Below are 23,413 nucleotides of genomic sequence, written 5' to 3'. Positions count from 1 at the left end.
TTTCTCTGGTGTGTTTGAAGCGCCACATTTCAAGGCCATTTCCTCCTTGGCAGAGGGGAACGCCACCTCTTCATATCTTTTGCTGTCATGAGCGTGTGTGAGCCCTCGTCTGTAGGCTGATTTTCTTTGAAACAAATTGCCCTCAAAACGCTTTCCGCTTCTTTCTCTACTATGAGCACAACTTCTCGCGAGTAGTCCCAAAGTCTAGCGTCCCAAGTGTGAAGCAGTCAGCCGCCGTCTAATCTTAGCCTGCCCTTTACTTCCCCTCTTTGACCTTAAGCTGTGGAGCACGCGGCCACGCTCTTGGTTCTTCAGCTGTACCGGGGTGCACGTCGCCGCCGCCGCCGCTGCTGTACAATGGCACGTCTGCAAACACACAGCTGATAGTGCGTGTGCTCACACGCACACAAAAAAAAAAGTCAATATATTGCACGTTGTACAGTATGTGGCAAGACTCGGGTTGCGAGGCCCCCCCTGTGTAACCTCGCGGCACTTTTGCAATATACTCAAATTGGAAGAACTTTTACACATGGATGAGCGTAATGTGACCTTTTCTTTCCGCGGGCTGAATAAGCGTTTACACCAAGGCATCGGCAACGTGGTGCGGCACATGAGTAGCTCACTGGCTTATTCTAAAAAAACAAAACAAAACGGATTTAACACTTGAGTTCATTTCCTACATTTCTGACAATACGCCTGCTATACGATTACAAAAGTTCACGTCCCCAGATAAGTGCGTAAAGTGGAGGGGTCATGGTCTTTGGATGTGAAATGTCACTGTAATGCAGGAAGAGATCCGATCCCCAGTCTGCTGCCTCTTTATACGCCCGCCCCTGCGCGTGTGTGTAAATGTGTATGTACTGAGAAGGTCAGCGATGGACCCTAAGGCGTAAACGAAACCGCGGCGGGCGTTGCCGGCGTGCACAATCGTGGCGGCTCCTGGAGCTCCCGCAAAAAGGCCCTGTTGCAAGCTGCATAGTGCCCTGGTTGAGCTTGACATTCAGAAGGGCAGGAGGGGGTGTGTGGTGTGCCTCAGAAAAAAAAAAGGGCAGTGTGGGGGGTGTGGCTTCAAAGTCCACTTCCCCATAAAAAGCCGACTTCAACTTTGCTCTCCCCCACTCTCACCTGGAGTCGCAGGACAGATTCAGGCATCTCACAAACGGTAATGGAAAGCATCATTTATTACCCCCCTCCCACCCTTTTTTTGTTTTTTGTTTTGTACTTACAAGTGGACCATGCAGTGGAAGCACCTGCTGATTGATCGAAAATGTTGTTCTGCTCACTAATGCCATTGTTGTTCTTTATTCTCTGTAGAGGACTCGCTCAACTCAGGCAAAATGGTGAAAGTCGGTATCAACGGGTAAGTTTTTTTTTTTTTTTTTTTTTATTGGGGATCTTACATGTGTTGCAATGTAATCTGTGCTGCCTTCGCAAGTGAGCCTTTAGGGACACTCAAGGGAAAATGTCAAGCTATTTTTACCCCCTTTTCCCCCCACCCCCCGCCGATGTGGATGACTGCAGATTTCCATGTTTGTATGGAAGCCTCACAGTGTGATGTGCGCTGTTGGGTAAGAATAGTACTGATTAAATGCAGCCGTCCCGGTCACAACTGCACTTTGACCTTTAGCAGATAGCAGTTGAACATATATACAGATGTTTTTTTGTTTTTTTAAACCCCCAACTTCCATTGGCTCACTTGGATGTTTGCCATCGATCCGCCCATCCGCTGAGGTGTATTTTGAACTCCACAGTTAAAAAGTAACAAGTGTTGATCTTGTCTGAAGCTTGTCGTCATCACGCCAACTGGCACATTTGACTTTGGACCCTCATTTGAGGGTCTTGCACGTAAAAACTGCGGCACTCCTTTGCCGGTCCCTGCCCTCCAAACTTGACTCCCCTATCATGTTTGTGTACCATTTTTATTTCATTGAACCGGGAAATATCTCGCTGCGATTAAAAAAACTCTTTGACAAGGAAGTCTTGGCCAAGAGTCTGTTTGAGGGTGAACACTTTGGCAAACATTTGAGGCAACTTTTGACAGCTGGAATACGACACCAGCTTGATTTAAAAAAAAATTTTTTTATCAGCTTTGAGAACAAGTCTCAAGAGAATCAACTTATGATTGGTGCAGAGATTCGACAGCCTGAAAAATAGTCTATCCAGAGTAGTCACTATTATCATGACATAAATCTGCCCTTGAGTGTGTCATTGTCGGTTTGTGTTGAATGCTCTGTAAAGCGCTTTGTGAAACCTGGAGCTTTCGATAAATAATGATGGATTGTGTCACCATGTCAGCATAGAAACGCACCTTTGCGTCAGGCATATTTAGACGTAAATTATTGATTATCAATGACAAATAAGAGGGGGCCCAACACAGAACCCTGTGGCACCTCCTTCTGGACAGTAACAAAATCAGATCGTAGACCATTTCATGGTGCTTTTGAGTTTTGGTACTCCAAATTTTGAGAAAGCAAAGGTTTTCCCACCCCTGTTCTAATTGTGCAGCTCGCGTCGCCACCTAAAGGCCAGACTAACATGTTCAAGTGTTTGTCTTCTTTGTCAGATTCGGCCGCATTGGTCGTCTGGTGACGCGTGCTGCTTTCCACTCCAAGAAGGTGGAGGTTGTGGCCATCAATGACCCCTTCATCGACCTGGAATACATGGTGAGTTTTAGGTTTCGGGGCTTGAACTGCTGTCCAGGTTGGTCGGACTTATCATTTTAGAACACCCCCCCCCCGACCCCCTTTTAGGTCTACATGTTCAAGTATGACTCCACCCATGGCCGCTTCCATGGCGAGGTCAAGGCTGAGGGTGACAAGCTGGTCATCGACGGACACAAGATCTCCGTGTTCCACGAGTGAGTCCAAAACGGCCTTTTTAAAAAGGAGATTTTTTAAAAAAATGTCTTCAGTAGCATGTGTGGTGTGATGGACAAATTGAATCAATTGTCTTCTTAAGTGCTAACTTTGTGTCTTGTGCAGGAGGGACCCCGCCAACATCAAATGGGGCGATGCTGGTGCTGAATACGTGGTGGAGTCCACCGGTGTCTTCACCACCATTGAGAAGGCCTCCGTACGTACGGCGTGGTCTCATCTGCTCCCGTAGCGCTTTTATGACAAAATGGCTAATCCGTCCATCCCATACGTTCATCGCAGAGCCACTTGAAGGGCGGCGCCAAGAGAGTCATCATCTCCGCACCCAGTGCTGACGCACCCATGTTTGTCATGGGGGTCAACCATGAGAAGTACGACAAATCCCTCAAGGTTGTCAGGTGAGAAACTGCGAGTAGTGCCCGAATGCCGCTTCTCTGTACTGGCAAGACTATTTTTCATGCTTCGACTGTTTGGTCTCGGCAGCAACGCTTCCTGCACGACCAACTGCCTGGCCCCCCTGGCCAAGGTCATCAATGACAACTTTGGCATCATTGAGGGCTTGATGGTGAGCATCCCAACGTGCGACGACTTTGACAACATGGTGGCGGGGTGCTTCATCGGGGACTTAATGCTTCACAATGAAAAAGTGAAAGATAAAAACATTGTACTCACTGGAGAGGCTGATTGCGCTGGTCAAGTTTTAATGAGAGATAGCTAACTATATGACCCTAAATTTGTTTTTTTGTTTTTTTGCATCTGACCTGGTGTAATAGCACATCCACTACAGAAGGTGGCACTGGCACTCTTTTTTTTTTTGCATCTGACCTGGTGTAATAGCGCATCCACTCCAGAAGGTGGCAGTGACACTCATTTATTTATTTATTTTATTAAAATTTTTTTTTTAATGTAATAGTTTTGTTATTTTTGGTGTAATAGCACATCCACAGTGGCATTTATTTTTATTTTTATTTTTTTAATTGTGGGCAAATCTATGCACTTCAAATGTTTTCCCTGACAGACTAAACATATGAATAGTTATTCGTTGTAAGTTGATCAATATTTCATTTTTGTTTTCTTTTAATGTTCGTAAAACTACAATGTTATGCTCAGGTGTATTTAGAACAATATTCGAGACAAATTAAACTATTGTAGTCGCGTCCAAGGGGAATGCGTAACCGATAATAATAGGGAAGCACTGCCTATTATTTCAAGCATGTCTTTGCTTTGTTTTTGTTTGACTTCCAAAAGCGTGCGCAATTCACATTTTGCCATGCGTTGTCGTTTGTAGCTGTGGCGTTTCAGAAAATGCCACCTGTTGCTGAACCTAACCCAAGTTCTCGTCTCTGCCCGCCAGAGCACAGTTCACGCCATCACCGCCACCCAGAAGACCGTGGACGGCCCCTCGGGCAAGCTGTGGAGGGACGGCCGCGGCGCCAGCCAGAACATCATCCCCGCTTCCACCGGTGCCGCCAAAGCCGTCGGCAAGGTCATCCCTGAGCTCAACGGGTAAAATTTCAACAACAACAAAAATTCCACCTTACCGTTTCTGGATAAGAGTTGACACGTTGTGTTTATTTGACAGCAAGTTGACCGGCATGGCCTTCCGTGTGCCCACCCCCAACGTGTCCGTGGTGGACCTCACCGTTCGTCTGGAGAAACCCGTGAGTAGTAGCCGGAAATAGATGGACGGTGTGCGTTTCTTTGCTCAATTGATTTGATTCGCAACCAGCGAGTGTTGTGGACAGACACGGCGAGTCCAAGTGTTACACCAAACTCTGCCATCTCCCTGGTTGCTTCCAGTTTGAGGGCAGCCCGTTTGGTCAAAAAAATAGCTTATTCCAAAGCTGGTGTGCCCGCTGCTGCTTCGTGCCAGGAATCTAATGTTGTTGTATACAACAGAAAAGAGTTCGTCTCAAATCGACCCGGTAGTGCAAAAGTCAATCTGGTGACAACACGATTCCTTTTGAACACGTGCGTACGTTCATGCTGGAAGCAATTCAATTGCCCCTCGCTGCCTTACACCGAAACGTATCAAATCTCCAATTGCTAAACGTGTCTGATAGGGAACGTTAAAATCGGTCATCGGGCAGAGAGCCAATCTTGGACATTTTGTTCCAATGCTGCTTCGTCTTGACTTGGCTTACATGTAACCTGCTTTCTCCAGGCCAAGTATGATGACATCAAGAAGGTGGTGAAGGCTGCCGCTGATGGACCCATGAAGGGCTTTCTGGGCTACACAGACCACCAGGTATGTGAGCGTCGTGCTCAATTTTAGTCACTTTCTTTTTTTTTTTTTAATCGATAATTGTGACATCTCCCATTGCAGGTTGTGTCCACAGACTTCAACGGTGACACACACTCCTCCATCTTTGACGCTGGTGCTGGCATTGCCCTCAATGACCACTTTGTCAAGCTGGTTTCCTGGTATGTCTTCCATCTTGAATGGACAAGTACAGATACTTGTTTAGAGAAAAAAAAAAAAAGGAAAGTATTCTGATGGTTTCTCAATGACTGACAACTTTGTTTCTCTTCACAGGTACGACAACGAGTTTGGCTACAGCAACCGCGTGTGCGACCTGATGGCCCACATGGCTTCCAAGGAGTAAACTCAGTCGGGCGACTCTGCACTTTGCCACATTCTCCACATCAGAGTTCTACATGTACAGCAACAAAAAAAAAAAAAGGTTTAACGCTGTACACGTGGTGCTCTGCCTTGTTGCGTTTACTAGACTAACCCCGCTGCCTGGGAAGAGAGATCACAGATCACAAAGGAATTATTTGTCAAGAGTTCCTTCTCTGAAATGTCCTGTTCTGCACTCGTGAGGAGTTGAAGGTGTTGAGTGTCTGTGGTACTGCAGCGATGCAGTCGGCGGAGAAATAAAAAGTCCTCTTTGTGAGACTCGTGGCCTCTTGTGGCATTTGTGCTCAACTCCAGTGACACAAAATACAAAAGTTATATGCCTTGACAATCAGATATTGGCATGTTAGAGATATAGTCACCGATGCATAGTCGGCCATTGAATGGGAAACTCTCATGCAAAAACGCTGTCAAGGTCCTCACTAGGCCACGCCCCTTAGAGGCACACATCCAAAACACAAATATAGTAACCCCCCCCACACCCCAAACTCCATCATGAGGGTTATGTTAGTACCCACACAAGAAGTGAAATCCATGATATAGAAATTCCCTTAATAAATACTCCGTATGCATTGTGTGATAGCATTTAAAGTATTTTTTCAAATATAGTGAGAGGGAGCAAGGGCAACGAATAAGACAAAAATACCGTACAGTGCTCTTTTTTTCCAAACAATCTTTTCTTGCATTAGATAATCAGTCACGGCCAAAGATGCGCATTATAAAATGAACCTACAGCCACTGCCTTCTGTAGACATAAAAACAGGATTAACTCAACTGTATTTACAGAGCACTTTAAAACAACCACTGCTGTATACAAAGTGCTGTACATGGAGCAAAATTAAGTCGTACATTCAATAATCCGAAGAAAAGCAGGCTGATCGTGGAATTCTTCTCGTTTTCGCTCTTATTTCACCTGCAAGCACCTGTGTCAAACATCGTGGTGTACCGCTATCTTGTGGTGGAAAGTGGAATTCAAATAAAAGGGAGGTTATATACTGCGTTAAAAAATCAGCAAACGAGTGAAAACCAGAACTCATGCTGGAGCCGGGGTTTGCTCTACAATAGTTCATACTGTAATTAAAAATCTAATTGACTCCATGATCCGCCGAAACCAATATCTATCTATCTGTCTATCTATCCATCTAGATAGATAGATAGATAGATAGATAAAGCAAAATTAACTTTGGGAAGCGTTCATGCATCTCCAAACGTGCATCAATCGGATTGTTGTGACGTCACCCAATACCATTCACAGCCTCTAGGAGACTTTCACAACATCCGCATTACCTGACGTAGTACCACATGTAAATAGACCTTCAATCATTTCTCCTCTTTGTCGTTTCAGTTCGGCTACATGTTTATTCAGAATTTCCACGCAAGTCCTGATCAAGAGATCAGTCATCTTTCACATTTTGGTTGTAGTGGCGCAATTGGGTGCGTTCAAGAGAGTTACACGGACGTGCTGCTCGTGTTCTTTTGTCATTACGGTAAAGCTTGTATCAGCTGCACTTGTCCTGCGGTCACATTTTGTTTGCCACAACTCGGAGGGACTCGCTCTTATCAGATTTCTCCTTCATCCATCTGCCTGTATTCGCCTTTTAAGGGACAAATCCTCCACCGCGTCGCCGTTTTCGTGTTGGTCAATTGGGGAACATTTTTGCTGCTTTTTTTTTGGGACCGTGTGTCACCGAGTTGAGGCGACAGCAGCAGCAGTTTCCTCGACGTGAAACGCTTCTAATCTGCGAGGATAAATTTAATTCCGAGACAGTTATATAAGAAGGTAAACGCTGCGTATCTCAGTGCCTCGGTTCTTTATTTTTATCGGTGGTTTTATTCACATTGTTCTGCTTGAAGAGAGCCGTATCCCGCTCGTGTTCATGCCAGATCTGCAGCGCTTTAGTTTCCCGTACCATAGCATGAATCCATTGTTGGGGGCCCCGGCTCATCTCCAACAACATCCGCAGCCGAATCAGGCCTCTGGTCACCCAGATTCCCCCTCGGGCCTCCGACCGGACGCTGTGTTCGGATCTCCGGACCCGGCGTCTTTGCTGCTGGGTGAGCTCCCCGGTCCCGAGTATCCGGGACCCGAGTTCGCCTCCCAGAGCTCGCCTTACCTGCACCACTATCAGCATCAGCACCACCGTCCCACGGCGCACCATCCTCCCGCCGCCATGGCTCTGCGCAACGACTTGGGCTCCAACATCAGCGTGCTCAAAACCCTCAACCTGAGATTCAGGTGCTTCCTGGCCAAGGTGCACGAGCTGGAGCGCAGGAACAAGGTTTTGGAGAAGCAGCTGCAGCAGGCGGGGGAGGCCAACAACGGTTGCAGGCCGCACACGCGAGAGGCCGGCGTGCAGACGGGTTTCGTGGGGGCCATCCCGCTCAGACCCGGCTCGCTCTCATTCCACAACACCAACAACTCAGCCAGAAGGCCCACAAGCTTGTCCTGCCTGTCTCCCGACAGCGCGGCTTCTACCCGAACCGACGCCGCTTGCAACCCGGCCATCACCATCAGCCAAGCGTCCCCATCCACCGACTCGCCCGTGTCCAGAACCAGCGGACGCTCGGTGACCACGGCTCCTCGCTTCCTACCGGGCACCATCTGGTCCTACAATCCCGTTCGCAGGTACGGCTCGGAGCGTCTGACCAGCCCGGGGGTGTCCTGGGTGCATCCAGATGGAGTCGGTGTCCAGATCGACACCATCACCCCCGAGATCAGAGCGCTCTACAACGTCCTGGCTAAAGTCAAACGTGAGAGGGATGAATATAAGCGCAGGTAAATGAAATTATAATAGTACCTTAACTCAAGAGTTTAATTGTTCCCTTACTGTGCTTGTAATTTGGGATGAGGAAGTAATCTGATTCAAATCGACACCACGATGTAATAGAATGCAATTTTCAAATCACAAAGGCTGTAATTTGGAAAAAAAAAATCTGCTCATAACTGCTCGTAATGCAAATCAACTTTCTCCATTGAAATCAATTGACATACCATTAATCTGTTCCAGCAATCCCAGAAACAACATTTGTTTGATGGCATGAAAAAAAAACAATCTCAATGTACGGTATTGTAGGCTACTGTCGAAAATCGTGAAGTAGGAATGGACGGGACGTTTTTCTGCATGATACACATGTATGGTTTATTGCCTCGCCAAAGACTTTTTGCCACCCATTCGAAATTATTCGTCAATGGTGGGGATGCTGCGGAAATTTGGCGAAGTATATCGAGGTCCCACTTTGTTGCTCTGTACTACTTCCAAGCAGTTTTTTTTTTTTGCATGTTTGTTTTGTTTTTCATAATGCTGTTTCCGAGCAGGTGCAGCTCAGCTGCCTCTCGCTGAGTCAGCATAAATCCCACCCAGTCCGATACTTCACACAAGGGCAGGTGCTGTTGCTAGGAAAATACGCACAACATAAACAAGTCGGCTTCTAAATATACAGACGAAGGTCAATCACGTTTCGATCCGTCAGATGTTCCCATCGGCGCATTCTGTGGGCAGCCGGTTTAGAGTCGTTTGGGATTTTTTTGTGACGGTATTTATTTTTTTGCATTAGGTTAGTTTTAAGTCGTTATTAGAACAAGCCTTCTTTTTCTTTTTTTTAATGTTCAGTTTGTTTACGCTTTTGTTTTTTGGGGTGTAGTACGGTTTTGGAATTCAAATTTGTTATTGCCTGGAGTTGATTTTGGGTGTCACCCCACTGTCAGTCACTAGATGGCGGCACACTATTGTTTTCCACTGTACCAATTCGAAAGAAGATGAACGAAAACGTATTTTTAAGTTACGACTCCTTTTTGCTCAGGATTTTTTCAATGTTCTACGTTGAACACGACGGTGTTCGGTTCATTTTATAAATCACATCTTGAGGCATAATTATGAATGGATATGATGAGATGGTAATTGTGTTTGTATGGGGTTTTTTTTTGTTTACTTTTTGATTGAAATGCTTTAAAATCTGGTTTATGGGATCTTTCCTTCTTTCCAGTTTTCCCAAATGCCGCAATAGTCATCCAACATGTGCAATCAATGATTTGGGGGAATCGTCATCCAAGTAGTTTGGAGACATTTTCCCTGTTGAGTACGATGAGCGTCCTAAAAGGGGGAATGACCTCATACATGCCCAGCTTCAAATAACCCGCTCGTGTTGAGCCTTCTCCCCCTCCCCAGGGACTTCAACGCGGGCTTCGGCGCCAGTCGCCTTCGGTTACCGCTCACCTTCACACCAGAAAGGGACATTTTGTTGACCAAATATTATTTGACGGTGCTTACGTAATAGCTCGGTCACACATGCTTGTCTTTTTTTTAATCTTACAAACTCTTGTAACCGCACATAGTGACCCCCCCCCCTCCCCCAGCCCCCCCAACCCCGACTGCCAGTCCCACCTCTCCTCCGCCCTCGCTCACTCCTCGCCTATCTGCAATGCACCACGCACTGCCGGAAGGCGGGGTGGGGTACTTTGGCGTCCCGCCTCGCTCAAGGGTGCGCGCTCCTCTCCGCATTCTCGGAGCGTAACGTCTCCCGTTTTGTGGACTGAGATGCAGGAGCACGTGGAGAGATCTGTGCGTGTTGCAGCGTTTGAAAATGCTTAATGAGATGATGCGGCAGACTGCAGAAGGGAGCCACGTTCACACACAGGCGGGGAGCTTGGGGCCTTTTAAATGTATTGAAAGTTTTATAGGATGATTTTCAGCATCATGTCGGGGCCCTTTTTAAATTTTTCATCAAACCAGCAATTTATGAGCTTTGGTTTCTCACTCAATTCTTCACTTAAGATACATTTTGGGGAAGGCCTTTTACTCTCCCAATGACTCCATTAAGACTTTGTGAGTTTGATGTGGCAGAAGCCCATCAAAATTTCAATTTTCATTCCTTGTTGATTTCCGAGCCATCGAGTGTGAAATATATCAAATATTGCATTTCGAAAGACAAGTTAGCTTGTCAAATCAGAGGCCTGAAAAATGCTGACATCACTTTTCGCACTCACGTTTTTGAATCTAAAATCTGATTGGTTCCCAATAAATAAATAAATAGGTATGCCAGAACTTGAACTGCTTTGTTTATTTGGCACAAAGGCCAAAGAACGAGTGAGACATTTTGAATTGACTTGCCGTACTTCACCTCTTGCATCTGTTTGACTCCTAGATGGGAAGAAGAATACACAATGAGGACAGACCTGCAGCAGAAGATTGCCGACTTGCAAGAGGTAATTATTTGGCATGTTTCGTGCCAAACTCAAGGCCCGGGGGCCAGATCCGGCCCGCCACGTCATTTTATGTGGCCCGCAAAAGTAAATCAAACACGTCAACTTCCCGGATGCTTGCTAAAATGTGCACCGAAATGTAAATGAGATTTTGCAATCACTTTGTTATTCTGTTTTTCACTCACTTGAACTATAATTGAAGAAACTATTTCAGTTGACTCATTTCAAAACGAGTAATCCAATCATTTGTTGTGTCGAAATAACAATGCGAGGCGACGATTGAAAACGTTTGCGGTTTCAACGGCCCTCCGAGGGAAGACGTAACTCCGAAGTGACTCCCGCGACCAAAAATGAGTTTGACGCCCCTGATCTAAATTGATGTGTTCACCTCAGCTCGTCAGCATCTTGCGCCCACGCATGGATGAGCCAACAGGGGGCGCTGTTAAAAGACAAGGACACCACCAACAGACCAATTACCGAGCTCCTTGTGGTCGATGATGCCCTTCCTATTTACAATGTTTTCATGTGGTTCACTGCCGCAGAAGGCTTTTATCGTGCCCCCTGACCACTGCTTGCGCAATGTAAACGACTGCGTGTGCGCAGTGAGGTCGTCCGTGTGCGCTCGCTTATGTTTTGATGCTTCACGATTGTTTTTTGGGGGTTTTGTGTGTGTGTGTGTGTGTGTGTGTGTTTGCGCAGGACCTGCAAGAGAGCGAAGGCTGCCAGGACGAGCTGGCCCTCCGAGTTCAGCAGTTGAAGGCCGAGCTGGTTCTCTTCAAAGGCCTCATGAGCAACGTGAGCGCGGCGCCGCCGACGTCATTCCAAATGTCGCCTTCGTAAATTGAAATCGTGTTCTCATAAGCCGCACCCGCGCATGAGAATAGAATCCAATGCCACGGCTGTTTTGATTCTTTTTGCCCTATTAATTTAAAAAAAAAAAAAAAAAAAAAGAGACAAGCGACTGCGATACGTTGCTATCCAAGTTTAGAGCACCACCACAGCTGCATACAAAGTAAAAGTCAGGAATATCAAAACAAAGGTTAGCGCAATAAATCAAGGACGGGAAATGAAGCGAGTTTATTCTCCAAGAGATTATTTTCCTCCAAGGTACACAACTTCTCAAAAAGTGTTTGACATTTCCTCACAAATATCAAAGGGCCAAAAAGCGAAACCTCGTCTCTGAAAATGTTACTGGTTTTATGAAACAAACATGCATTAGTCTTATTTACGGCATGTAATTTAATTCAAAATGATTTTACTTGAAAAATGTCTTTCGATGTTATTTTATTTTGGGGACATATGCTGTAATATAAACAAATATATTTCTCCCTGTGGCGGACGCTCCTGTAGAATCTGTCCGATCTGGACACCAAGATTCAGGAGAAAGCCATGAAAGTGGACATGGACATCTGCCGCAGGATCGACATCACGGCTCGCCTCTGTGACGTCGCCCAGCAGAGGAACTGCGACGACGTCATCCAGATGTACCAGGTGGACTCTCGTGCACCTTTTTTTCAGATTGGGTTCTCCGCCGGGTCAGAACGCGTCGTCCGTACTTTTGCAGCGGGGGATGGACGATGATGGAAATGGCCATTCTTTTTTTGAAATCGCGCTTTCAAAACTTTAGAGTATTTACTCGAGGACGAAAACTCAACTACTCCAAACGACTGTATCGTAGCCTCATGCCCTTATACGCAAGCAACGTGGTGCATTCAGAGTACTCTCACAATGTCGGGAACTTGTAAATATTCCGCACCGTTGTACAAATAAATCAGTTTTTAAAAAATTATTATTATAACATACTGTATGAGACCAACAGAGGCCAAAAATCGAAATCACAATTTAAATTTCCAGGAGTCGTCCAGCCCTATATTTCCCGTATCCGTACTTTGCCTTCTGATGACTTTTTACTTTTACTCCCCACTTTTGAAAATGTCCACAGTCACTCTTTTGTCCTTTCCTTTTTAACCCCAAAATACGTGCGCAGGTTCCAAACAACCAGCCGTCATTAAGCCTGCGTCGCAAACAAACGCCCGTAGCCGTGAACGGCAGCGAGGGCGACGAACCAATCGGCACATCCGAAAGCGACGCCGGCGCGGCCAAAGAGGACGAGCGGCAGCAGCAGCAGCACGGCAACTCGTCAGCCAATCAGATCAACGAAGAGATGCAGAGGATGCTCAACCACCTGTGAGTGGTCGCGGGCGCGCAGGAGCCCTCCCGGGATTTCACGTCTCCCACGTAAATCTTCGCCTTGCAGGCGCGAGTGCGAGTTTGAGGACGACTGTGACAGCCTGGCCTGGGAGGAGACGGAGGAAACGCTGCTGCTGTGGGAGGATTTCCCAGGATGCACTCTGCCTCCCGACCCCGCCCACCCGCCTGGAGAGGTCGGCGACATCTTTGACAAATTGTTGCATGTCACTTTTATGTTTAAAAAAATCCACCGAAAAATAGGTGCAGTGTCAAGAAAGTACTTTTCATTCAACACGGTGACAGAAAATTGGGAGCAGAGACCTCTCTTCTTGGCGCAGATGATGTCTCAAACCGCCGCAGTATGGTGCCAACTACCACCCAGGATGATTTACTCAATGTCAGATGGTTTTGCCTTCAGTATCGGCGGCGGGTATCGGCAGCCTCCACAATTATCGGATACCTTAATGGAGTCCGATATCGGCCCTGATACCGCTCACTGGTATCGGTGTTGTCTTGTTCATCTCTACTGATTATGACTGTAAGGATTAAGCAGATGAATCCACATGTTTTCTATCCATCTCACGGGGCGGCCATTTTGTTCTGTACCGTCTTCTGCTGTCAACTTCGTTTGACGTCGACGTGCCCTCGAGTTCGCGTTGCAAACGTCACAACTTTCCTGTTTTCTGGGTTTGGTCACATGACGTTCGCAATACGAGCCCGCGCGCACTTTGATGTCAGTTTTCAGTCGATAGGCTCCAGCACTAAGAAGTGTAGAAAATCGAAGGGTGGAATGATAAATTGTACTATTAAAAAAAAGCCTGAATTATTATTTTATTATAAAAAATAAACAGTTACACGAAACACAAAAGTCAAAATAAACTGTTGTAAACATTTTAATGACTTACTCCATTCCAATTAAATTAATTATAGATACCGCCATAAAAATAAGCATCAATTGTTTTATTTAGGATATTTTACATGTACATTTCAATGGTTTTGTTCTTTTCCCCTTCTACCAGGACGACTGTCTGGAAAAAGTGATTAATGACACCGAGTGCTTGTTCAAGTCCCGAGAGAAGGAATATCAGGAGACCATTGACCAGATTGAGGTGAAACATTTGCTCGGAATTTTTTTACCACTCCCAACCGATACTGGCATTGGTATCGGCGCCGACGCTGTCTGTCAATATAGGAATAAAATACTGGAATTGAAATGTAAAATGTTTTTTTAATAAGTAGAACGGCACGCTACTGTGTTCTATTTTATTCAAATCTCAAATCTCTTTTCTGAAGCAAATACAGGAAAAGCCTCATTAAAGTCAATGTTAAAACTGCGTCATTATTTCATGCGCCATTGTGCTGGACCTTCAGCTGTGCCGTCTTTTACCACTAGGGGGCAGTGTAGTACTTAAATGCTAAACACGGCAAAGATCCTTTTTTTCTTGTTAGTGACGTGAACTGCAGTGACCTCCTGTGAGTATCATTATATTGTCTGTCTACGTGTATTGCTGTACTATTTATGTTCTATCGCGAGTTGCTTCGAGGAGAAAAACGGTAAACACTGTGCGTGTCTTACAAGGACACTAAAAGTCCCAACTGTTCCCCTCCAGCTGGAGTTGGCGACAGCAAAGAGCGACATGAACCGCCACCTGCACGAGTACATGGAGATGTGCTCCATGAAGAGAGGCCTGGACGTCCAGATGGAGACCTGCAGGAGACTCATCACGCAAAGCGGCGACAAGTATGCGCGCGCGCCGACACGTCCGTCGCCGTCAATGGCAGTCTTTGTCACCATGATGTCTGGCACTTTTTTTGCCTTCTCCGTTTCCCGCAGTAACGCGGCGGCGCGGACGTCCTCCGACGACAGCGACCAGCGAGAGAGCGACAGAAGCTCGGCGTCTCCGCCGTCCTCGGCCGGCGCCGGGAGGTCCTGACACTTGGCCGCTGCGGTCAGGTGATCTGCAAAACACTAGCGCGCCGTCACATCACCAACACCCCCCCCCCCCCCCCCCCCCGCCCGCTGCCCCAGTGGGCCCGACAAACATCATTGTCGTCATCACCGCAGTCCAAATATGTATCTTCCACGTCGCCATCTTACACCAGCTTGACAAATGGACCGTTAACGTGAGCATTTAGTAGCAGTCTAGTCGCTGTAAAATGATTTCCTGTTACGATTCGCACCAAGCATGCGGATGACGGTCACTTTCCCACTCAACGTTCCGATGTCACGAGTCGGCGTTTTCCTGCCTTACAGCCGCAGACTTGGAAGCTCGCTTTGGTTCTGCGCAGAAACTTTTATCAGGCCGCAAAGCCGCGCGATGCCGCATTCGGTATTTGGGGAATGAAGTGTGCTTTCAGTGTGCGCCCCCCCCCTCCCCTTCTCCCACCGACGTGCTTGATGTAAATAAAGTCCTCCTCTTTTGAGTTTGCGCATAGAAAGGAACGAGCAAAGCAATGAAACGACGAAGCCGTCAGCGCTATCGCTTTGTAAAGCCGCAACCAAGAAACACTGTAAATAGAAAACGAGATTTGCTCTGTGAAGCCATCAACCGAGAAGACTGATCGGGATTATCGTGCTGCTGCATGACGCCGTTTGACTGACTAGGAAAGCCGCTAAGTCAGAGCCGCCGCGTACGGGACGTTCAGTTTCCGTTGCCAATTTCGTGCGTACGCATGTGCCTGCTGTGCGGCGGCCTCGAGGCTGCACCGAGAATGTTGGAACTCAAAATACTTTCAAAAGACGTCGACTGAGGCAAATATCAAGGGAAGCGCGAGCGGGCTGGCAAGGGGCCGATTGGTATCGCCCGTTGACGCTTGTGACATGTCTTGAAAAGAATTCTCTTCCAGTGCAATAAATTCCCAACAATTTTTGAAGTAGCTGAGCTACTAGAACGCAGGTTTGAATTCACAGCGAGGACAAAAAAGGCTATTGGGTGTGATGCCTTGAAACTTTTGTTGTTGTTGTTTCTTTCAATTCCGTTTGAGTCAGTCGGGTACATCTAATAAGCTTGAAACATGACATCGGCGTCCTTGCACAATTGCGAGATGATCTGTATGTCCAGCAAGAGAGGAAAGAATAAACGACGCATCTGAGCAACATGCCGAGTGGGATTCTTGTCTCATTTGCTTGTTGAATGATCAAAAATGGATTCGTATATTCAACTCAAACTGCTTTTATGTGATTTATTTTGGGATTTGTTGCAAAATAAATCCAAGTGCTTTTCAAAAATCAAGAAAAAATATTTAATTTAGCATAACATAGCATTTTTGTTTCGAGCGTGTCATTTTTTTGTGGAATGAACTGCACCAGAGCTGGAATTTGTAATTTTGTGTGTGATGTTTTTTTTTTTTTTTAAATTGGGTAGAATTAAGTTTTAAGTTTTTAAGTGTACAGTGTTCCTCTGTGATATCGTAATTCGCATGCTTATTACTCTGTTGCATTTTTTTTTAACTGATTGTTTTTGTTTTCAGGCCGATACCAATACAGATATTCACCCTTTGAGTACTCACTGATACAGGGTATCCATACCGCTAGTACTTTTAAGATATGAAATTTCATCTGACATAATTCCAAAACAATGGGAACAAAACCTTTCTTTCCTACGCAGATGATGATTCCCTCATCGGTCAAACTGCCGCAATACAGCGCCAAATCCTGCTGACGACCACTTGCTTGCCGTCTGATTTTCGGTGGTCGGTATCGGCCCGATACCGATACCTGATATCAGTACTCGCCCAGCCCTAGTACAGCTTACTTACTGCAATGACCTTGCATGTGGGAAAGGAGAGCTGCAGTCTTTGTCAGCCGGGTATTGACTAGTAAACAAAACACCCACACAGAAGCTGCTGTAAGCCATAGCTGACATTTATTGTAAAGTGTCCTTGGGTGTCTTGAAAGGCGCTTATAAATAAAATCTATTATTATTATTATTATTAAAGACACTCACGCACAGACACCCTAATGTCATCCCACTCCACCAAGCCCCGCCTCTTAAAGGCACATGCATTTTCACAGACCTTCCAATATGTACTGTATTTTCTTTACATTTTATACTTGCAGTACATTACATACTTGGGGGGCGGGGGGGGGGTATACCTACAGATTGCTTTCAATAGTTTGTTTTAATAAGTATGTGGGAGAGGCATAACAAAAAAAAGTTCACAACCAAAGTTTCATGCTATGCATCCTATTCTGTAAGTCAACCTGTCAAGTTTCCGTTTGAGCAAAACCTGACATGTTTTTTGAAGTACGCTAAAGCGTTCGAGGTGGCGCTCCTGCGTGCGAAGGCTCAGTGGGCGGACGAGACGTCAGCTGGGGAGGAAAGAGTGACGCCGGCGATGGGCGGGGGCAGGCGCTCTGAAAAGTAACAGAAAGTGAAGACGCTGAGCAAAGGGGCTTCCGGAGAATCGCGGCAGCGGCGCGGCAGAAGGTAAAAGAAACGCTGCAATCTGATGAAAAGACGTTTCTGTTTGACTTTTGCCGATTGCTTTTCGATCGTCGCCTCACAGGATGGGCCTGAAAGTGAAATGTTTGGCGGTTGCGCTCTTGGCACCTGCGCAGCTGCTGCTCACCTTGCCGCTGGTAAGTTCACTTCCTGCTTGCCCAAAAAAAATGTCGCTGACGGGGGGGCAACTTTGGTTCCACGCCAAGTAGGCGACCGCCACCAGATGTTGCAAAAGCCTTGGCTATTAGCAAAGTGGTAATTGGGGTCACGGAGGTATGTCGATGGGTTATTTGTCTACAGAGAGATGACGGGCTTTTGCGTGTCACGGAGGAGTCAAGTTTAGCCTGGGTTGTTAGTGGAAGTTTTGGAGAGTCTTTGAGAAGTGCCCCCCCCCCCCCCCATGGGTGTTCGCTGTTATTGTAACCAATTTATTTCCTCAATCGATTTTATTTGGTTTTGGGTGAATACATTCTTGCTCACCAATGCAAACTTGCAAACTTACAGACGGAGAGGAACCACTCGTCCGCCCAACGTGGCAAAGAGTGCAAGATGTGCCCTGCAGGTGAGGAAAAAGAACTTTTTGGGGCAAAATCTTTCTCATGTTGCTGTTGTTGCAAAATATGTTGATTCTACTCGTAGCAGCAAATGCTCACGAGTCGTTAGTGAGTTGGTTGTCCGACCGCTATGCCAGAATTGCCCTACTGGAGTGCAGAAAGGCCATGTGGTAACAAAGATCACTTGGCACAAGAAGGCAAACTCAGTTGCCACTGCACATACTGTTTTTCATTTCTTTTTGTATTTACAACCTAGTTTTTCCAGGAACAAATGTCATTGAAACGGTCAAATGGAGCCGACTGCTTCAGAGTGTTGAGGCCAGTTGAGAGGGCCTCGCCGGCACGACATGCCGGAGCAATTGCATTCCAATCGGAATGGATGCTCCGTATTCAAACCTCAATCAGAAGAAACGCCGAATCGGAATGGAATTGTATTTGGATTCGCCCGTGAACAGTTCAATCAAAATAGCCAAGCTTCGTTGGGCCTGCGCATGCGCCGTCTTGACCGAAATACGTAACGACGTCGCTTTACCAGAGCTCGTCTGCGATGGAAGAACTTCTTTTAAAGTACTTACAACTTGTTTTTTGTTTTTTTTTGAACACGATGTCGCTTTTAAAAAAGTGTTAATACGATCACAACTACACGTAATCATTATATCGATCTCCGCGTGTCACACGGGTGATCTGATTAATCTTGTAAACTGTGTTTATTATTCATTGGGAACGATTTCGATCATCTTCGATCTTTTGTGGGATTGCCTCATCCAGTCCAACGACGGTGCCGACGAAGGCGAACAACAACAAAGATCGCATCTTGCCTTTCTCTACCTTTTCCTCGCAATGCTTTGACTCACGGCCTCTTCTAATCAATGAGACGGTAACTGGATGGAAAGGAGTATCGCCGCATCACTCACATTTCTCGTCTTTTCCCACGCCCTCCCCGCGTCGGTCTCGATGCTGACAAATAAAGCAGCTGCGCCGGCCCGTGACCGCATCTTGCTTCGACGTCACCAAGCCCGGAAGCCGCCGCGCACTTGACACCTCGCGCGCGTTGAGTTGCTTTCGTGTGTCTGTTCCCGTCAGGTCAGTACCGGAAATCTCGCGAGGGCTGCGCTCCGTGTCCCGTCGGGAGCTACACCACCGATTGGAACTGTGAAGACCGCTGCCACCGTTGCTACGGCGACTGCAGGCCTGGTAGGCGGCCTTGTGAACGCCTTCGGTGGTCACAACATTAGCTACACTTGACAATGCAAGCGCCACTTTGCTAATTTTTTCTTTAATTAGTGAAATGCAAAATGTCTCCTCTGGCATCTCACACGTCCACACGCGCGCGCGCGCACGCACACACACACACATGGCTGAAATGGTCTCCAACACCACTGAAACACTCACTTTCCTGATAGTTATTCGCTCACACATACTACTGAAAAAATACTCACATGCATTACTGAAAAGCTCTCGCACACTCCTGAAAAAAGTATTTGCATGCAAACCTGACTGAAAATTGTTAACATGCACGACTGAAATGCTTTCACATCCTCTACACATTTTTTTTGGGTCACCCACAATGAGAAATGATTCTCTCACGTACACACCCGAAACACTATCACACATACTACAAAAAGATTATTTGATCACACTGCTCAAAAAAAAAAAAAAGGATTTCTCAACACATTAAATTCTCTCACATACACTGCTGAAAGACTCACACGACTGAAAATTTCACTCGCGTTTGAAAAAAGAAAAATCTCAAACACTACTGAAATGTCACACGCATTTGAAAGATTATTAGCACACTACTAAAACAAGATTTGTTTACATACACTACTGAAAGTCTTTAAACGTTCTCACGGCTATAGACAATTTCACTGAATGTATGTGGGGGTTTTTTTTCTTTTTTTTGCTCTTGGGTGGGATCTTATTCTATTGCACAGGTGTACCTAATGTTGTGGCCAGTAGGCGCACTTGCACTCATGGTTTCCCCGCTGCGATGGAAGCCCATCAAATGAACTTTTTCATGCCTCTTCTTCTTCTCAGAATTCAATCAGAGGGTGCTCGCCAGCTGCAGCAGCACGTCGAACCTCAAGTGCGCATGCCAGGTTGGCTTCCGCTGCACCGCTGTGGTCGCTTTTACCGACAACTGCAAAAACTGTGTCGCAACCACAACGGGTAAGAAGATGCCGAGTAGTCCGACGGTTGACGTTGTGGTGCGTGTCAGAAATTCGTCTTCTGCGAATGGTAAAGTCATTTGGCTCAACAAGGTACCAGAAAGCAACATTTTAGAAACAAATCTCAGTGTGATGCAGTTTGGTTGCGCCCCACCATAAATGACCAATTTGAACTCTATGGCGAACCAAAACAGCAGCGCCGCGTGGAGTCTCTCTCTGCATGATCTTACCTCATGTGAAGACTTTCCAGAAGCTTCTCGCTCGTCATGTGGTCACACCACAAAATTTTGTTTCGGGCATGTTTATGTTCTGACGACTTGCACAATGTTTTAGTTCGGCCATTCACTTGACAAAAAGATTGTTAGGAAATAATTTTCAGCAAGGCTCCTTTTCATCTATGAAATCATGACATGTTACGATAGTATGATCGCCACTTCTGTAGAAGTTTGCAATTACTTGAGTACAGAAAATACGGTATATGTCCCTTACCGCTAGATGCATGCAAAATATTTACACGGTTCGTGACTCCCTTTGTTTTTATTAATTACGTTCTGTCTCAGCAACATCGACGGCGACGACAAAAACAACAGCAGCACCGGACGAAGATGAACAGACTCCCTCCTCTTCCTCCTCTTCTTCAGGAGACAGCAGCCGCTCCGCCAGATTGTGTTCATTTCCCGAGTAAGTCCCACATAAAATAATCCCATTCAGAAGCTTTCTAACTATCTCGTGGGCCAAAGCACTAGTTTTATGTTAACCCAAGCTTTGGCCTGAGCACAGGGAACAGAAACGTTTGTCAGTGGTTAACGGAGGTGAGGTAAAAAAAAAACAAACGGCCTCCGTTCGCTCATGAACAGCCACGGATGCTAATGCTTTTGCAGAACAGTTTTATGATCATAAGTGAAAAATGACTGTGTCTCGATCATACAGATGCCACGTTGAGCCGAGAAACGGCTCACGCACGGACAAAGGCGAGTCAGCGTTTTTTTTATTTTATGTGTGAATGATACAACACTTTGCACCTGGCTCACTGAAGGTGTCCTTTTTAACAGAGGCGAGTGCAGGCCTTGGGCTGCTGTCCGTCACCGTCCCCATGGTTGTCATGGTAACCGCTGTCCTCGTGGTCCTGCTCTGCATCTGTCGCTCAGGAGAGGAAACCTGCTTGAAGCGAGGTACGATGCCAAATCCTTACCAGTGAAATGTGATTGATTGATTGATTGATTGATTGATTTCAGAACTTAGGCACGTCTGCTAACAAGTGTGTGTGATTTGTGTCTTGCAGCCGTGGTGAGGTTACGGAACAAGGTGAGGAATGTGCACAACAGGACTCGTGTGTATGTGTGTGTGTGTGTGTGTGTGTGTGCGTGTGTGTGTGTGTGCGTGTGCGCGCGCGCGTGTGTCCAGGCCAAAGACAGCATTGCAGACGAGAGGAGAATTGCTTTGGCGCCGTCTCGTCACATCGCGGTGCTGAGGAACAATGTTGAAATGAATTGCGGTGATTTGCTGCCCTCTAGTGGCATCCGCGGGGGGCAATTCAAAAAGCTTTTGCGGGGGTGTCGTCAGTTTTTGGGGCATTTTCGGTGTTCATTGCCTATCGAAATGTTTTTGTATTTAACGACACGCGACGTACGTTAAAGCCGTGATTCTCAAAGTGTGGTACGTAGGAGCCGACGTACTCTCTTGTGGTACAGTTGCTTTCACTTACAATGCATTTGTTTTGTCATCTTTAAGCAATATTTGTTTTTAAACATTTATTGAGGTTTTTATTTCATTGTTGAATTTGTTTTAAGTGGGATTTTGTGTGGAAACATTTAAAAACCACTCCAATCCATAATATGAATATTTTCTTGAAATTTATTTGTTTACATAACATGGTTGTACAGAGCAACATATCTTCTGTAAGGTAACGGTATTGTCATTGATTAATTAAGATCACATTTTATACGCAAAAAGCATGCTATACACAAAACGCGAACCCATACAAGCGCAAACTGTCGGGAAACACCACCATCAGTGAGGAAACAATTTTTTTTTTTTAATCATAAAATGTGGCCCTTGCTTTTTGATTTTGATTTTTTTTTTTTACCTATAAATGGATGATTCCTCTCCAGGATGGTCCAAATGCTGCAGGCAAGGCGAAGGAGTCGACTCAGCATTTACCCATCGACCCTTGGGGTATGAAGCCCTTTTGTCCATCTCCGCACTCACGGGTGGACTCAGATGCTTTCATTCCCGAACGTCTGTGCAGGTGCTGTGCACGTCCACAATGCGGGGACGGTCATCATCAGCTGGCTCAGTCAGTTTACTGGCCAAGTGGGACCCGTCACGGAAGCCAGGCGGGCCACGGAAGAGGAGGACGACAACGAGGGGACCGAAGGCGGCGACCGAATCTCACTTGGCGTCCCCCTCTCTGAGGAGGAGAGGAGCGACGAGGCGGTCTTCTTGCCCTCTCAGGAGGAAGGCAAAGACTGGCACGTGTCCAAAGAGGAAGCAGAAGCCTGAAGGTGAAGGATGGAGCACGCCTCATTGGAGCAGGAGGGACATTTCTTCTGGAAGTTTAGCAAACACTGACAAGGGCCGCTGTCTGGTAGGAAGGAAGGAATAGGAGGGTGCAATGAGTCTGATGGTGCACCCTTTAGAATTCAGAGAAATTATGAAAATAATAAGTCTACACACCCCTCTTCAAATAGTTGCTGTGACATTGAGAAAGATAAATGATTTTGAAATGATCCACCACCAAGTCATACATTTGCATTGGTGAGTGCTCACTTGGGTGCGGAAGGCCCGCTGTGAATTTCAAGCTCGGGGAAACAAGGTTGCCACGCACAGCGGCCACTAGGTGGCAGCCATGCAACGTTTTAGATTGGAGAGTGTTTGAGAACATGTGAGAAGAAGGGCCACACGCCCCCCACAGGCTGCAAATTGGACACGTTTTGGCTATTCACGCTCAAACAAGGTACTGTATGGATATCGGTATGCATATAAAACATGCGATATGCGTTTTACTGTAAGATTGATATTGTTGCGGAGTTGAACATGTACCTAAAGAAATAACATTTTCATGATCCAGCGAAAGAACTACTTTTTTTTTTCATGTCGAAAAATAAGCAAGTTCAGTGTATTCTTCGCTTCTTAATTGTAATAATTTGAAATTGTGGATACAAGTATTCGCCGTACAGTAGTTCACAGATGCGTGTGATAAACATGACACGGTACAATAAAGATCTTGAACGTTTGAAGGGATTTTAGTCGATGTGCCGTCTTACCGAATCAGACCACTAACATTCAGACATTTTGCAAAAGAAAAGAAAATATTTGAGCATCAGAAGATTTCCGAACCGGCCG

General features: G+C 46.2%; 3 protein-coding genes and 1 long non-coding RNA gene across 8 annotated transcripts; 3 read left to right on the top strand and 1 right to left on the bottom strand.

The window, feature by feature from the left end:
- Window positions 1-1,047: 1,047 nt before the first annotated feature.
- Window positions 1,048-5,772, top strand: gapdh (glyceraldehyde-3-phosphate dehydrogenase). Its single transcript, XM_086112724.1, has 12 exons — window positions 1,048-1,162; window positions 1,315-1,360; window positions 2,564-2,663; window positions 2,751-2,857; window positions 2,982-3,072; window positions 3,156-3,271; window positions 3,357-3,438; window positions 4,228-4,379; window positions 4,456-4,534; window positions 5,038-5,121; window positions 5,200-5,297; window positions 5,410-5,772. Exons 2-12 carry the CDS (start codon window positions 1,338-1,340, stop codon window positions 5,477-5,479), a joined length of 1,002 nt encoding a protein of 333 aa, XP_085968850.1. The 5' UTR covers window positions 1,048-1,162; window positions 1,315-1,337; the 3' UTR covers window positions 5,480-5,772.
- Window positions 5,773-6,859: 1,087 nt separating this feature from the next.
- Window positions 6,860-17,294, top strand: LOC147204279 (non-homologous end joining factor IFFO1-like). Of its 5 annotated transcripts, none has more exons than XM_086113345.1 (12): window positions 6,860-8,287; window positions 10,654-10,714; window positions 11,378-11,506; window positions 12,062-12,202; window positions 12,699-12,898; window positions 12,969-13,095; window positions 13,921-14,010; window positions 14,512-14,642; window positions 14,736-14,855; window positions 16,373-16,420; window positions 16,510-16,594; window positions 17,150-17,294. In XM_086113345.1, the coding sequence occupies exons 1-9, from the start codon at window positions 7,389-7,391 to the stop codon at window positions 14,833-14,835; spliced, it is 1,878 nt and encodes a 625-aa protein (XP_085969471.1). In that variant the 5' UTR covers window positions 6,860-7,388; the 3' UTR covers window positions 14,836-14,855; window positions 16,373-16,420; window positions 16,510-16,594; window positions 17,150-17,294. The 5 variants fall into 5 exon arrangements, with proteins under 5 accessions (XP_085969471.1, XP_085969470.1, XP_085969468.1 ...); XM_086113344.1 differs by having other exon boundaries at window positions 16,510-16,710; window positions 17,150-17,231; XM_086113342.1 differs by lacking the exon at window positions 17,150-17,294 and having other exon boundaries at window positions 16,510-16,789.
- Window positions 16,746-19,057, bottom strand: LOC147204278 (uncharacterized). The gene is made up of 2 exons (XR_015101164.1): window positions 18,815-19,057; window positions 16,746-17,258 (listed from the first exon to the last, which is right to left on the bottom strand). It is a non-coding gene; the product is annotated as an uncharacterized LOC147204278 (long non-coding RNA).
- LOC147204277 (uncharacterized) lies at window positions 17,188-23,303 on the top strand. Its single transcript, XM_086113347.1, has 11 exons — window positions 17,188-17,331; window positions 17,411-17,483; window positions 17,851-17,908; window positions 18,984-19,094; window positions 19,938-20,069; window positions 20,629-20,749; window positions 20,999-21,039; window positions 21,121-21,240; window positions 21,351-21,373; window positions 22,180-22,243; window positions 22,317-23,303. Exons 2-11 carry the CDS (start codon window positions 17,412-17,414, stop codon window positions 22,568-22,570), a joined length of 996 nt encoding a protein of 331 aa, XP_085969473.1. The 5' UTR covers window positions 17,188-17,331; window position 17,411; the 3' UTR covers window positions 22,571-23,303.
- The last annotated feature ends 110 nt before the right edge of the window (window positions 23,304-23,413 follow it).

The sequence above is a fragment of the Hippocampus guttulatus genome, chromosome 6, assembly GCF_054856545.1.
Source record: "Hippocampus guttulatus isolate MCC_2025c chromosome 6, RoL_Hgut_1.0, whole genome shotgun sequence".
NCBI lineage: Eukaryota > Metazoa > Chordata > Actinopteri > Syngnathiformes > Syngnathidae > Hippocampus > Hippocampus guttulatus.
The sequence above is the reverse complement of the archived record's forward strand: the minus strand, read 5'-3'. Positions and strand labels throughout refer to the sequence as shown.

What these genes read in the sequence shown, in the direction of transcription:
- LOC147204277 (XM_086113347.1), top strand. Translation starts at nt 17,412, where the DNA reads ATGGGCCTGAAAGTGAAATGTTTGGCGGTTGCGCTCTTGGCACCTGCG. An exon ending in TGCTGCTCACCTTGCCGCTG is followed by an intron (nt 17,484 to 17,850) that starts GTAAGTTCACTT and finishes GCAAACTTACAG; the next exon opens with ACGGAGAGGAACCACTCGTC. An exon ending in CTACGGCGACTGCAGGCCTG is followed by an intron (nt 19,095 to 19,937) that starts GTAGGCGGCCTT and finishes TCTTCTTCTCAG; the next exon opens with AATTCAATCAGAGGGTGCTC.
- gapdh (XM_086112724.1), top strand. Translation starts at nt 1,338, where the DNA reads ATGGTGAAAGTCGGTATCAACGG. An exon ending in GTGAAAGTCGGTATCAACGG is followed by an intron (nt 1,361 to 2,563) that starts GTAAGTTTTTTT and finishes CTTCTTTGTCAG; the next exon opens with ATTCGGCCGCATTGGTCGTC. An exon ending in TCATCGACCTGGAATACATG is followed by an intron (nt 2,664 to 2,750) that starts GTGAGTTTTAGG and finishes ACCCCCTTTTAG; the next exon opens with GTCTACATGTTCAAGTATGA.
- LOC147204279 (XM_086113345.1), top strand. Translation starts at nt 7,389, where the DNA reads ATGCCAGATCTGCAGCGCTTTAGTTTCCCGTACCATAGCATGAATCCA. An exon ending in TCAAAGGCCTCATGAGCAAC is followed by an intron (nt 11,507 to 12,061) that starts GTGAGCGCGGCG and finishes ACGCTCCTGTAG; the next exon opens with AATCTGTCCGATCTGGACAC. An exon ending in CAGAGGATGCTCAACCACCT is followed by an intron (nt 12,899 to 12,968) that starts GTGAGTGGTCGC and finishes TTCGCCTTGCAG; the next exon opens with GCGCGAGTGCGAGTTTGAGG.